The 15,397-nt window shown below is 31.6% G+C and overlaps 4 protein-coding genes across 4 annotated transcripts in view; 3 read left to right on the forward strand and 1 right to left on the reverse strand.

The window, feature by feature from the left end:
- Positions 1-15,397, reverse strand: part of LOC145940661 (uncharacterized) — a 96,172-nt gene that overhangs the window by 17,876 nt on the left and 62,899 nt on the right. The gene's annotated exons all lie outside the window — the stretch shown is intronic.
- Positions 26-3,980, forward strand: Cpap3-b (cuticular protein analogous to peritrophins 3-B). The gene is made up of 4 exons (XM_083045417.1): positions 26-175; positions 1,573-1,890; positions 2,073-2,469; positions 2,822-3,980. Exons 1-4 carry the CDS (start codon positions 139-141, stop codon positions 2,937-2,939), a joined length of 870 nt encoding a protein of 289 aa, XP_082901543.1. The 5' UTR covers positions 26-138; the 3' UTR covers positions 2,940-3,980.
- LOC145940329 (protein obstructor-E) lies at positions 5,275-8,883 on the forward strand. The gene is made up of 5 exons (XM_083045282.1): positions 5,275-5,466; positions 6,418-6,612; positions 7,087-7,271; positions 8,027-8,259; positions 8,697-8,883. The coding sequence occupies exons 1-5, from the start codon at positions 5,418-5,420 to the stop codon at positions 8,731-8,733; spliced, it is 699 nt and encodes a 232-aa protein (XP_082901408.1). The 5' UTR covers positions 5,275-5,417; the 3' UTR covers positions 8,734-8,883.
- Positions 10,872-14,588, forward strand: LOC145940331 (protein obstructor-E). The gene is made up of 3 exons (XM_083045284.1): positions 10,872-11,154; positions 12,181-12,598; positions 12,993-14,588. Exons 1-3 carry the CDS (start codon positions 10,899-10,901, stop codon positions 13,018-13,020), a joined length of 702 nt encoding a protein of 233 aa, XP_082901410.1. The 5' UTR covers positions 10,872-10,898; the 3' UTR covers positions 13,021-14,588.

Here is a 15,397-nt window from a genome sequence, read left to right on the forward strand (position 1 = left end):
CATATAAGGCCCCGACGGCTGTCCGAGTGGGCCCAGTAGTCTCTAGTCATCAATTCAATCGCATTACCACGACTGGATCATCACACAAAGTGACATCACTCTTTCTCTTTCTCTTAATCAACGTCATCCTTCGTCAGGATGAAGACGAAGATCTTCTTTCTTTTGATTTGTCTTGGTGAGCTCTTATCACGATTTATGTCATCGGGTTCAAGTGAAATCGAACTATGATATTATATTATATATTGCTAAAACTTTATATACTGTTTATTATATATTGCTAAAATTCGAAACAAAACTAATTTTTTTGTAACTGTTTAAATTCCTTTTTCTTGCTATGAAAGCGTACATAAAAATGTTACAATAACATCTGTTTACCTCTCTGCAAAAGAGATTGCATGTCTTATCTTTACTTATTTAATAATTTTAAAATATTTAATTTAAAATAATTAATTTTGAAATTTTTTAGCATGTGCCATATGTAGAACATATATATAAAAATTTATAAATTATTTCACGTATATTTATTTATATATCTGGTAAATATAAATTTTAAACTACGATAAAAAATTAACAGTTAACAGAAAACAATATAAATAATATATATAAAATATATTATTATATTATATATTATATTAAAACAGCAAACAATATTTTCTATTTATATTTTATATTATTTTTATACTTTCTTCTTGTTTTTTATTTTATTTAGGTGTGTTTTATATTATTGATAAAATAACTTTAAAGCAGCTTTAAGATCTTTTTATGAAATTTAATTAAAAATAAAAAGATATGAAGGAAAAGAGATTTTCAAGAATAGACGCGTCTATTCAGAATTGTTCACTGACTATTATTATTTGGTTAAAAATGTTTGTCGAGTCGAAATCTACCAGAGATACGTTCGAAAGCTATCAAGCTGAACCGATTGAGCGACATTAAAGTTCTGGGCGATTGAATGTACATATGGAAGCCCGACCACTTTCTCGCTTTCTTCGCTCGAGCTCGCGAGGTCGACCGGCATTTCTTCAGGGACGCAGACGATGTGCCGCCTTGAAAACGCGCCAAGAGACCAGTCGACCCTCTACCTTAACATTCACATTCTTTTTTCTTTCTTAACTCCCCTTTATTTTTCTTTTATTGAACAACTTGTGACACAAAGCAGTCAACAGATTCGAAGAGTTTGAAGAACTTAGATCTTGAAGAATTTTAGATCAATAATAGTTCGATTCTATAGATTATATAGATTTGTTTTGACAAAAATCAGATTCAATTTTATATCATCTTCTTTTGCTAATTTTATATATGTATCATTAGTTTTTAAGAGATATATAATATTTTTCTTTTTTCAAAAGTTTTTTGTTTTCCTCAATTACAATAAAAATAGTACATTTAATAAATATTTCAAACAATAATGTAAATCACATGGATTACAGTCTAATTTTTCGGCATATTAATATAAAGTAGCATTAAAAAATAATTTTAAACAATTTTAAACACCTCAGTCGACAATACTTTTCATTGTTCTGTGATATCTTTTATATTATATATTTTTGTTCATTTCTTTTCTCTTTCCAGGGGCCGTTACTGCTCTGACGAGAAAGCAAGAAGCTGCAGAGCAGAGTCGCCGAACAGCCGCTTTGGCAACGACGACGAAGAAAAAGCAACCAACCGTAGAGGAGGAATACGAGGACGATGAAGAGCTTCTAGATCAATGCCCTGAGCCCAATGGTTATTTTCCTGATGCGGAACAATGCGACAAGTATTACGACTGCAGAGACAACAAAATAACGGAAAAACTCTGCCCCGATGGTCTCGTCTTCAATGACTTCAGCCCGCAACACGAGAAGTGCGATCTGCCTTTCGGTATCGATTGCTCGAAGAGGCTTAAGCTACGTAAGCTACGAGCCACTTTATTTTTTATAATACATAGTAATTCGCGAAATAGATCAACACACTTAATGCTGATATACAAGCTATAAAAATTTGACTTTCACTTGTAATTATACTTACTTAAAAAAAATGTATCTCTACCAGAGAACTACTACTCCATTTCTATATATTCATCCGTCTCATAGAAAAGCCACAACCGTCGGCACACTGTCCCCGCATGCACGGTTACTTCGCTCACGAGGATCCTAGGAATTGCGACACCTTCTACTACTGCGTGGAGGGCAAGTTCAATATGATCACTTGTCCGGATGGTCTGGTCTTTTCCGAGAAAACCGGCATTTGCAATTGGCCGGACGAGGCGCAGAAGAAGGGTTGCGGTTCTCGCGAACTCTTCAACTTCACCTGTCCAAAGGTCGACGACAGCGTGGCCGCGACGCATCCGCGTTATCCCGATACCGAGGACTGTCAGTATTTCTACGTGTGCATCAACGGTGAAATACCGAGACGAAGCGGATGCAAGCTCGGCCAGGCGTTCGACGAACGCACCGGGAAATGCGATTGGGCCAGGAAGATACCCGAATGGTATCTGAATTATATATTCTACAGAATTTAACTTTCATGTAAAGTAACAAAAGTAGATGATCCTAAACTATGTGATATAATTTAAAGTAGCTCAAAATATAAGCATGAGCTTTCTTTCTCTATAAAAAAATCGCTCTATTTTTGTCGCTCTTGAAGCTATACCTCTATTAAACTCTTCAAAATAGTTAATTAATTCAATTAACAAACATATTTCATATATTCTTCAATTTTGTAATTAAGCTTGTAATTAATCATATATTTCTCATTTTCTTATTGCTAAAAATATAAGCGCATATAATTAATTATATATAGGCGTATATAATAAATAAGCATATATATAATTCAATTACAGCAAAGACTGGTATAAAGATCAACTGACTGACGAAGAACTAGACGCCTTGGAGAATCCACCGCCGAAGCCTAAACCTACTGGTGGACCAAGTAGAAGAAAAGGCAGCAGGCCAACCTAAGAGTAGAGTGTTATGTCCTTAGATTATATTTGTATAGGTCTTTAAGTCCTTTTATCTTTAAACCGCTTCATTGTACGATAAACTTATTAAACTCTTTACTATATTATATAAATTCGCTTTTTTCAAAATATATACATATTTAATCCTATATAAATCTTAAATTTTTGAAAAATTCATTTAAAAAGAAAATCATGATCTTCGTACTGCAAGTAATTTAAGATATATCAATTATAATTGTAACAAAGATTATTTATTCAAGTCCTTATTGGAATCAATTTTATACATGAAAATTATAATTATATTTTGCAAATAATTATGTTTTTATGTGTCTATAAAAGTTATTATATTTGTAATATTTATATCTCTAGCAATTTACTTTTTCGATTTCAAAATATTTTTTTATTTCTTTCTTTCATAAAATCGATATTCCGCTAATAAATCCATTTGCCTAGATAATAAAATCAAGGAATTCAGAATTCTTCCGTAAATAAATAAATTCCGATCGCATGTTAAATTTGCGTGACCAGTGAAAGTGGGATATTGACCGACGTTCCTTGCATTTCTCACATTGGAAACGTTTCCGAAATCCAGCTCTAACGTAATGCTTTCGTAAGCACGAAGGATAGTGAGATGAAAATCATTTACGTAAACCGAAGAGCATGTTAAAACATTGACATTAATTGCGAGCGAAATGCTATAGACAAGGAAATACTTATAAATAGCTATATATTAAACATAATAACAATAAATATTAAACGGTATATTTTATTATTATATATTACATATTATTTTATTAACTTTCTATAAAATAAAATTTAGTTTTATACTACTTGTTTCATTAGCAAATAATTAAAATAAAATCTCATGAACTTTAAGCGAATCAATTATCGCGCGAATCTCATTACAATTTTTATTTTTCCATGGAAAAACATCGGAAAACATTGTAGAGAGCAAAACAGAAAGAGTGGAGATTGCTATACATCTCAAAAAATGTAATTCAATGTCAAAACACATTAAATATTACAGTAGCAATAAAATATTAGTTGCAATAAATATTATGGTTGCAATAAAATATTGTAGTTACGATATATATCCCACCAAAAATCATTAATTCTTATCATATAAAATAATTAAAATAAGTATATAATATTTCTAATTGATATGATTCATAGTAAATCAATGGGAAATAGATAGTTATATGTTAATAATTGAGAGAAAAGAGAAAGAGGAAAAACAAAATTGTTTGGTTTGTTTTTCATTAATATAATTTTTTAATAAATAAGAAAGTAGGCATTAATTAAAAGTAATGAAAAAGATGTAAATAAGCAAATAATTAAAATTGCATATTTAATATTTTATATTTTTATGTGAAATATATATTTTGTAAAACATGTTTAAAAAATTTTGCATAAAATTTTCTACTTTTTTGACATTTTACACATGAAATGTTTTTAAGATTTAATATTTTATATCATCACATAGATGCATATAGCTCTAATTTATTGTTAATATTTTAGTGTAACACTAACAATTTTCGATTAATATCTCGGCTAACAGACAATAATAACAATGTCTCAGTTTTTTCAGAACAATCAAAGCGAGAGTGAAGGTGAATGTTAAACGGTAGTTATAAGAGAAGAAAGTCTAACAAAAGGCTGTTTCCTGGTCAACCACAATCAACGATGCGTAGTTAATATCTTCTTTCGAAGTCATTTAGAAATGGGAGGAAACGATATTTCCAAATATTAATGCTTTTTCCAAATATTAGGACTGTTTTTTCTTCATTTTGCGTTTTTTATTTTTCCAGAAATTACAGGAAAATGATATTTTTAAAAAGATAAAACTTTTTTGTTTTATTTCTATATTATTTCAAATATTAAATATATTTTCTATATATCCTTACTTGTCTAAGATACTTTTTTACTAGAGTATAATAAAGTTCTTTCTACTTGTCCATTTGACTTGTATAAAATTAATATGATGCTCGTAAAAAAGTGTGATTGAAATATTGGCAAAATTGCTTTTTTTCTCCGTTGGGATTTGACTTAACGCTACTTCCGGCCGTTTATCCGTCAGTGTCGGGTATTGCGATTTACATTTTTCTCCTTGAAGAAAAACGCGACGAAGGACGTCGAGGTGAGAGCGCCGAAAAGAGAGAGAGAGAGAGCAAAGTTAAAAGTATATTTTCTCTATCTCTCACTCTCGTTTCCCTTCCCTTTCTTGTCTCCTCGATTTTCATTCTCGACCAGTGTCCGTCGATGAAATGTGATGGCGAAAGTGGGATTTGTCTGTAATATAGTGGGGATCCATCGGGTATAGCCAGCCGGCGAGTAGCCGAAGAACTGCAGTTTCGCGAGAGCAACGTCATTCCAAAGAGGGGCCAAAAATTAGATAGCCTAATATTTTCGTACGTCCGTTATAGTGAATCTCAGTGCAGTCTAGGATCATCTCGCGATAGAAAAGCATAAGACCGGAAGAATGTTCACGACCGGAATTGTCACGTTGCTAAGCGTGATCGTGCTGACACGTGAGTATCGATTATTGAATTATCAAATGGGGGAAACAAATAAAGCCTTCTAAAAAAATAATAAAAATTAATTTTTGCATCGCGTTATTATAAAAAAATTATAAACTTATATAATTTCTTGCGTTGTTAAAAAATTAATTATTATTATTTTTAAAATTTATAAAATTATTCGTAAAATATATTATGATATCAATATCATCTATTTATTTAAATATTATTTTTTATTATTACATTATCACTATGTCATTGTCATTATTATATTATCATTCTATTATATACAATATCATTATAAAATATTATTGATTCAGAATATTAACATTGATACAAAATATTATTGAATTAATTATTTTATTCATTATAATTTGATGTTTTTTATAGAAAATTTTAAATTTGGAAAAGTAAAACTCTATAAAATAGATATTGTTCTTTAGACATTTTCCCCTGAATTTCTATTTACTTTTAAAATATAATAATTATTGCAGTATAACATAATTTCGGAAGCAAGAAGAAGACTGAATACTTTAAAGATTATATTCAAATCTATTATTTACATTTTTATGAATTATTTCAAACATCAAATGTATGTATGTGTTAGTGAATTATTTATTCCTTGATAGAATCGAAAGAAAAGAGGAAAGAATGCGAAAGAGAGCAACGCTCGGTAGAAATGTCTATTAGAATTAGAACTCACAGTGCGGAGACAGTGCGAGAGAGCGAACTTTCTAAAGCGTAAATGTCAGTTCTCTTTCAATCGGTGGATTGCATAAGTGCGGTCGAGCGCGGCCGAGACAAAATTACATAACGACGAAATATAATAATGCCGATCCAAGAATTCGATATCGAACGGAGGCTCGAATGCCTTCAACTACCGGAAGTGCCGGCACTCTTTAGCAAATCCGCGCGATTTCCAGAGAAAAATCGTAAAAATTTAATATCTACATAATGTTACAGACGCTGCATTTAATTGTCCCAGCAAGGACGGCCAATACGAGGACAGCAAGCAATGTGACAAGTTTTATAAATGCAACGACGGCTTCGCCACGGAAAAATTGTGTCCAGATGGTCTCGTGTTCGATCCTCTCAATCGCAAGGTCAACAAGTGCGACCATGTATTTAACGTCGACTGCGGCGATAGACTCGAATTACGTAAGACGATAAAATTATAATATTTCGTAAAGAAATATTTGGAGGAGAATGAATAAATAGCCCGTTCGAAATTTGCTAGCGTTTTAAATAAAATTTGAAATATATTTAATAATTATTAATTTATGATATATAGAATAATATTATTTTAATTTAATTGTTTTCGGTTAAATTTTATCTCGTCGAACACTCTTATTGTTAGTCTTATATTCTAAATTTGTGCTTTTATTAATTATGTTGCAAAAATAATCCTTATATTTACTTTATATCTACATATATATTTATTATTATATCTATATATTTTCTAATATATTTATTAAAATAAACAGACATTTTTTACACATTTTACACATCGTGGCTTTAAAAGTTAAACATAATATTTACGTTAATAAATTAAATATAATTTAATTTATATAATTCTATATATCATCATAATAAAATTGGGATTATTTTTTAATTAATGATTCTCGTTAATAGAACCCCCACAACCGACGAAAAAGTGTCCACGACGAAACGGCTTCTTTGCGCATCCCGATCCGAGTGTGTGCAATATCTTTTTCAATTGCATCGATGGAGAAGCGATCGAGATTACCTGTACTACTGGGTTGCACTTTGATGAGTACAGTGGAACTTGCGTTTGGCCTGATAGCGCGGGTCGCGAGGTAAAAAGGCCTTTTGTTAGATATTTATTTTTTTTATTTTCTGTGTTTAGCTATTATGAAAAACAAACGTATTAACGATATCTACAAAGTTAATTGATATATGGAAAATTTCGAAGAAAGAGAGAAAGGAGAGCGAAAACTTTCTAAATACATTTTTAACATTTTTTATAAGAACGTGATATGAAAAGTTAAAGTTCTGTTTGACAGAAATTTGAAAGAACATATTCAAAACTCGAACAAGCTGCAAACTTATCCGTTAAATCTTTAATTGGGAGAAAGTACATCGCATTTCTCTAATACATCTGTAGATAGTATGTACTTTCTCTCAATTACATTTACAGATTCTCCGACAAATCTCAAATGTTTCTTTACCCCCAATTATCAAAATTTAATAATGTAATTCTAAAGTTAGTATTTTAAATTTTAATTTTAAGAATTATATTTAAAAGAACGGATAATAAAATCTTAGTACGTTAACTTTTTTTTTCTGCTAACAAGATGTGAGATTGATAGAATTTTAATTCTGTATTTAATATATTAAAATTGTTCTATTACTACATATAATAAAAATAAATAATTAAAAATCAAAATGAAAAAAGAAAGAAGATCAAAGCATTATCTAATGCTAATGTAACGAAAATTCGAGTAGAAATTTATCTCGTAAAATCTACAAATAAAATCTAATTATTTTAATGATTAAAAAGATGCACACTTTAATTAATGATGCTAACACAAAGTTAAATTGTATAATGCAGGGCTGCGGGGTCGTGGGTAAGAAGCTGCAGGACGGTTTCGAGTGTCCGAGCGAGGGCCAGGTGGACAGCAGGGGTATGTTAGTCGATCATCCTAAATTCGCGCATCCCGATGATTGTCAAAAATTCTACGTATGCTTAAACGGTGTGACACCGCGCGAGCAAGGCTGCAGCGAGGGTACCGTCTACAACGAGGAGCAGCAGAGATGTGACGCGCCCGAAAACGTTCCCGGATGGTACGAGTCGTTCGTCATTTGTTATATTATTATTACGTTATCCTCTATTCATATATTGATACATAGTAAATAATTATTAGCAAAAGTTAAATACCTAATTGCACTGCCATATATTCTGAAATCGTTCAATAATATTCGATAAGAACGAAACGTACGTAATCTTGTTAATGTTTTCTAGATATAGCTAATAAGCTTAATTAATTTTTAATTTTTAATTCATAGTTTTCGAGATTTCGAGATTTTATTTTCAATCTTTATCTTATTATATATATAAACAGTTATTTAAATTAACTATATTATTATTATACTTTGTTGAATTTTTGATATTTTAATTATATATGTATAACTTTGAATTAATTAGATTTATTATTAACTTTATTATTGTTATGCCTAATTTAAAGGCTTAAATAGTTTAATAATTGTTATTTGTTTTACAGCGAGGATTGGTACAAAGACGACGACAAGAAGCCATAAGCCATAAGATGTCATCAAGTGCTCATCTGTCCCGCATCGGGACGTCCCATGTTTCGCTCTAATTACGTGTTACCCCCTTCACTCAACGAGTAATCCCATTGTGTGTGTTTAGCCATTTGAATGTTTTGGAATACATTCTATTTTTATGTCTTTTATTTTTTGTTTAATCAAATCCCGATCCTCCTTTTCCAATCTATTAAAACGAACTGCGGCGAATTAAGATCATTTCTTTTCGCGATAAAATATCTATCAATTGATGTAATTGATGAAGAAAATCGGTAATCCTGAATTCGATTTGATTAATGTGTCGTTAATGAAAAAAAATCAATAATTATAAATTACATCAATTGTGATTTGTAATTGTGATTTGAAAATATATTTTCTCACGGAAAACATATAAAAGTATTCAAAATATTAATTAATAGTATTACTTATTTCAGCCATATATATCAAATCATTATAAATTATTAATTTTGATTAAAATTTAATTGATATTAAATGGCAGATAAAAGGAAAAAAAAAGGAAGAAAGAGAAAGATACTTCATTTGTAAGATTATTAAAATTAATTAACTGATACACAGTATATGTGACTAAGTGGTTTTAATCTTCTTCAGAGAAGTTAATTAATAAGATTTCAGTTTTGATAAGTTCTCGAACCGACATTCGAGGAACATCGTGTAAAGGCCTTGAATCGTTCTCATTACGAGATCGGCCGACTATCACTTTCTCCCGAACTGCTTGCTTGTTTCTTGTTTTACGATTCATTATCTCTGTCTTTCTCTTTTTCTTCTTCTCTCTCATATTGCATCTGCATACATATGCAGATTAAAATTTGACTGTATAAAAATACGTTCTCTTTAAATAAATATTTATTTATTCACGTAACACGTATCAAACTAAAAAAATTTATTTATTATTTTTCAGTAAAAAACTAATTTTTTTCTTTCGCATGACAGGAACGTTGAGAATTATTACGCACGGTATTTTTTCATTCAACTTTCCAATTCATGAACATTTATTACAAATGTCACTTGCTGAAGATTTTTAAAAATTAAATCTATATCTTGCAAATCTAAGATTCCGCAACTTTTAACGATATTCAATTTTATCATGATTATGTGAATCGCAATATGTGTTTCCTTCCTTTCTAATAGATAAGATCTTAAATAACATAAGACTAATATAAAACTAACATTACAGCAGCACATTTTGATGCTATTTGTGAAACTAAATAATAATTTTAATATTACTCTCGTTTTTATACCTATTTTAATTATTTTGCAATTTATGAGATTATAATTCTCACGTTCTGTTAACGAAAGTGATGATTAATTGGGACATAATTGAGATGCACAACACTTTGAACAAATAATTGTTTGATACATATCTGTTTCTACACATTTATAATATACACGAGATCATTTCTTTCGTTTTGCTTCCAGCGTTGCAAAATGCAGAAAGATAATTTGAGACAATTAATTAGCGTGTGGTCGCTTTTTATAATCTTAATAACACTTAAAGAAACAAATGAATAATTGTTTCAATGAATCCATGAAAAAATTTCTCTCGTTCCGCTTTCGGAAATATCTCGGTTCGATCTAGAATTAATTAAACACCTAAGTCGTAAACGTAATGCTGCGATCGCGTTTGCAATGCAAGTTTGAAACTAGATGGGAACTGTAAAACACGAAACGGTAGTAGCAGCAACAACAAGTTGCCGGAAGTGTACCTGAAATCTATATCTCTTCTGTATCGATAATAGTGCAATGAAACTTGCGTCCGCGCACCCATTAGAATGCATTTGCATTGAGAGAAAAGAGGGCAGTCAGATTGCGGTCTGATCAAGAAGAGAAAGAGAGAGAAAGAGAACTTTCGGCAAAAAGAGGGGCGAAGTTAAGAGAAGGGAGGATCGGAAAATGTGCAGCAACAAGGACCCGCTAAAGTGGTGGTGAGGCTGCGAGTGAACGAAACAGGACCCGTTTCGGGCCCCGCAGTCACATTTTATCAACGTCGCGACGCGCTGCTGTCGACGTAGTCGAAGAAGCAGACAAAAAGGGCAGAGAGAAAAAGGAGAAGAAAAAAAAGTCTTTTTGGGACCAGAACTTTAAAATTGAGATTTGAAAAATTTTGACTTTTCTTCGCGATTCCCTTCAGGATATCCAAGATGGGAAAGCGCATGATTTTTCGCTCTCTTCTGCCATTTTTGACCCTCGCGACCTTGAGTTGGGCGCAGTTCCGGTGTCCGGAGCCCAAGGGCTTCTTTCCCGACCCGGAACAATGCGATCTTTATTATGCCTGCGTGGACAATCAGCCCGAGGAGAAACTTTGTAAAGACGGACTCGTCTTCAGGGATGATAATCCCAAGAAGGAATTCTGCGACATTCCGGCGAACGTGCCTTGCGGCGATCGCACACATTTGCGTAAGTTTTTTATCTATTTCTAATAATATTAATAACAGAAAGCAAAAAATATATATTTAATATTTTATTTTTTATAGTTTATAGGATCGCAGACGAAAAATCTTATTTCGCGAAATAAAATATTTCTTATGCCTAAATAGCAATAAATAAAAAAGTTTCAAATCATTCCCCAGACTTATTAGGTCTTTATTGTAATTAAAATAATTAAAATTATTATAATTCTTCTACGCGCAATATATATTTAATTTTATCTTATTAAAGATTCTCCTTTCAGATGGAGAAATTAATAGGGAAATTAATTAGATTTTTCGAGACTATCAACAGAGTTAAATATGTTCATGCGTAAAAAAATTTTATATATTTAAAAAAAAGACATATGTATTTTTAATTAAAGAGATATGTATTGTTGATATTATTTAAGTTAAAAAATTTTGGGCTTAAAAAATTTATATTCGGCAGAGAAACTTTTTCGAATCATATATGTATAATATAAATGCTAAAGTTACATTTAATTTTATTTTCTTTTATTTGTATATCCTGTGCTCTTGCAGTTCGGCAAACCAAAAGAATGGTCGATTAGATAGTGCCACGAAAATAGAACTTGGTGCGAACCGGTTTTTCAACAAACGAACAATCACATTCTTTCTCGGATACGGTGATACATTAATCATGTCAAATCAATTTCACTCTTTTTGATAAATAATATTTATCCATACGGACAAATATACATACACACATAATAAAACACAAAGAAATTTTAATTGAAAAATTAAATAGAAAATAAATTTAAATTTAATTTGTTAAATATTCATTGCAAAAATTAATATTTCTATTATATAATTAATGTATATATTATAGACTCTATTTTTATTATAAATTCTAAATCAAACTTAAAGTCTGTCTATATAGAATATAAAAATCTACTATAACAATTATATATAAGAATTAATATATATAATTGGTATAAAAATTATATATGAAATAATTATAATGCATATTACATAATTATTACAATGATTATTACAGAGGAGCCACAGCCTAGCAAGGGCTGTCCGCGTGCAAACGGCATCTTTAACCACGAAGATCCGACCGCGTGCGACCGCTTTGTCAATTGCATCGACGGAGTAGCACAAGTGGTACCTTGTCCACCCGGTCTGATCTACGAGCCTAAAATGTCGAGTTGCGTCTGGCCGGTGGATGCCACTCGTCTGTGCGAAAATGTAAAACGTGACGTTCTAGATGACGGCTTCGTCTGCCCGGACGGTGACGTTGCTGGACCGTCCGGTAGGATTCTGCCGCATCCTACATATCCGCATCCTGAGGACTGCGCCAAGTTCTACATCTGCAAGAACGGCGTGGTGCCGCAAAAAGGCCAGTGCGACCCCGGTACTGTGTATAATGAGGAGATTTTCAGATGCACTGAACCGGAAAATGTACCGGGATGGTGAGTGTATCCCTTTCTTTCTCTCTCTGTTTTTTTCTTTTTTTTTTTTTTAGACCTCCCTTTCTCTCTCCTTGACATAATTTTGAGTTTAATTTTAGAATTGCATGATTTTGATAATCATTATTGCCCATGTGGGCAATCATTGTTTGTCATTTCATTCTCAGTTAAAACAAAAAAAAATATGTAGATATACAATTAATTGAAAAAAGAACAATTTAAAAAAAATTTTTAATTTTTAAGAAATTTAAAATGAACAGAAATCTAATTTTTGAAAAATATTTAAAAAATCTAAAAAGCTATTAGAAAAGAATTAATGATAATTCTTATTTTATCTTTTTTGATTTTGAAAAATACTGGAGTATCTCTCATGACGAAATGCAATTCAACATTTCAGCGAGGATTATTACAAGCAGAAGAACTAAACGAGACGAACCGAAGGCGCCGCAAGTAATTGCAGCTACATGTGTAACGCTCATCTTTTTTAAATGCGGACAATAAACGCATGTGATATGCACGCTTACGTAAAAGCCGCCACGTGGTTCCTACGAGAGAGTGTATGCGCTTTCGTCCTCTGTCCGCGCGCGACATATACTATCCCCTTTCTCCTTTTACGTAAACGCGAATTTGCCTTCGGAAAATCCGCAATATAAATTGCAATCGTCGGTCGCTAACCCACGAAAAGAAAATATCGACTATATGGCAACTTGTGTTAGATAAACTCTCCGCCTTTGAACCGGTCCAATTTTATGTAATTAACGATTATATGCGCGCGAGGTAGAATTTTATTGTAAAAACATGCGTATACATAAACTCGTAATTCCGCGATTAAATAACTCGCGAGATCATTTATTATAATCAAAAATATATTCAAAAGTACTTCGCACTGTTGTAAAAAATATTTTCAAACAAATAAAATATTTCAATTATTAAATAAAATATTTAGAAGTTTAAAATCTCTATATATGTTTCAGTAAGTATACATATTAAAATGTAAAATATTAAAGACAAAAAATATAAAATATATATAAAATATAAAATAAATAAGATTATAAAAAGAACATCAAAAGAAAATACTTCATTCAAATAATAAATCCAGAAATTCAGAAGCGTTAATTAAACGACATTGAGTTAAGTTTTTCATAATAAAATGCATCTTATACTGCTGTACGTTCGTAACCTGTAATTTAGATCGTTAATATTTATCGCGTGTTACGATGAACGTGACTTTCTCTGACATGAGAGATTGGACGTCAAAAATCTCCTCACCCCACAATGTTTCAGAATGCATCGCGAAATGCGTTCGCGAAATCGCATCTCTTTGAATACATTTCGACGGGATTTCACTTCGGTAAATCAAATGTCAGCATAAGAATTAGTTAACCTATCTGTTATAAAATTGCATTGCATCTCATTTACATAAAGTTTCATCTTATAAATAATATCATATCTTTTTATAGCTACTATTTGATATAGGTAATACATATAACTCTCTTAACTTTCGTCGTATTTTATTAAAGAATTTGTTTCTAAATGCCGAAAATACAGAGCAAGCTGTACATGTTTCGCGATTTGGTGGATTTACGGTAGACAATAAAACAACATGGTTTTCCTAGCTAACACTTCCTAACAAACAATTTCTCCTCTCTTCTTATCCGTCTGATAGCAACCTTTCTCTTTACATAATCCGCGATGCGCTCGACGAGATACATCTCAACTGTTAATTTGTACTTAGTTCGTGGGGCAATAAACTCGTTTGAAATAAATCTGGAATTACTTATATTTTCTAGTATTTTCATAAAATTTTTTTAAAATTTAAATAAAATACTTTTCTTGTTTTAAGTGCAAATGAAATAAAGCAAGATATCACAAATTATGTTTAAAATAATCGATCATGTTTCTGCTATTATATATTTTGGACAATTGTTGGTAGAAAGTTAGCAATTGCCACTGAAATTGTTAACTATCATCATAACATATCCGCTTCGAATGTCTGATCGATCTATCAACTTGTTCGCCTCGACTGCTTTCACTATCCGACAATCTGGTCCCTCCTCTTCGGGACCAGCATGATGGGTCTTGCGTAAGGCCAGTAAGACCCCGGGGGCCGCACTAACATGCCTTGGTGTTCGCACAGGAAATCACGTGTTCGCACTGCGTTAATGATATATGAAGAACACCTCTGTCTACCTAAATGCGTACACGTTTCGGTTATACGATAACACGTGTTCATCGATTACAATGTACTTAGAGGCGAGTATGTATTACATTGCAGCCGATGATGTCACGGGCCGCAGAAGGATCGTACCTTGGCATTAACCGTTAAATGCAACATGTCCTTACTAAATTATCGTATTGTGCAAGAAACTCGCTTTTCTCTTCGACGACGCAGTCAGTATATGTTATACTAGCTAAAGTGCCGCGTGCGCAAGAGAAATTGGATAATTAAAATTTTAAAAGAATTTGAAGAAAATACTCTCTCTTCCTATAATTATGATAATTTCAATAAACAATCATAAATATATAGTTATTTAAATTTGACAATTATTAATTGGGCCGAAATAAAAACTTTACTATAATCGTAGTCTTTTAATTAACAGTCTTTCAATCAAAGTAATATCTTTCAAGTACATCTATTATAATTACGTTGTTGAATGTGATTCCTCGAATTGCGCAGTTGACGCGAAACGCGTTGAAAGATAGCCATTCCACATTTGCGCAGCCGTTCTCTTCACCGAGAACGCAGAAATGTTACATGGTATTAAGTATGCGGAAAAATAATAAGCGTACTTGTGCAACATA

This window comes from Prenolepis imparis, unplaced genomic scaffold (assembly GCF_030444845.1).
Source record: "Prenolepis imparis isolate NDT839.2.m4 unplaced genomic scaffold, iyPreImpa1.0 SCAF_9, whole genome shotgun sequence".
NCBI classification, from domain to species: domain Eukaryota; kingdom Metazoa; phylum Arthropoda; class Insecta; order Hymenoptera; family Formicidae; genus Prenolepis; species Prenolepis imparis.

Coding starts and splice junctions, on each gene's coding strand:
- LOC145940329 (XM_083045282.1), top strand. CDS start 5,418: ATGTTCACGACCGGAATTGTCACGTTGCTAAGCGTGATCGTGCTGACA. Junction 5,467..6,417: donor AAGCGTGATCGTGCTGACAC/GTGAGTATCGAT, acceptor ATAATGTTACAG/ACGCTGCATTTAATTGTCCC. Junction 6,613..7,086: donor CGGCGATAGACTCGAATTAC/GTAAGACGATAA, acceptor TCTCGTTAATAG/AACCCCCACAACCGACGAAA.
- Cpap3-b (XM_083045417.1), top strand. CDS start 139: ATGAAGACGAAGATCTTCTTTCTTTTGATTTGTCTTG. Junction 176..1,572: donor CTTTCTTTTGATTTGTCTTG/GTGAGCTCTTAT, acceptor TTCTCTTTCCAG/GGGCCGTTACTGCTCTGACG. Junction 1,891..2,072: donor CTCGAAGAGGCTTAAGCTAC/GTAAGCTACGAG, acceptor TCCGTCTCATAG/AAAAGCCACAACCGTCGGCA.
- LOC145940331 (XM_083045284.1), top strand. CDS start 10,899: ATGGGAAAGCGCATGATTTTTCGCTCTCTTCTGCCATTTTTGACCCTC. Junction 11,155..12,180: donor CGGCGATCGCACACATTTGC/GTAAGTTTTTTA, acceptor TGATTATTACAG/AGGAGCCACAGCCTAGCAAG. Junction 12,599..12,992: donor CCGGAAAATGTACCGGGATG/GTGAGTGTATCC, acceptor TCAACATTTCAG/CGAGGATTATTACAAGCAGA.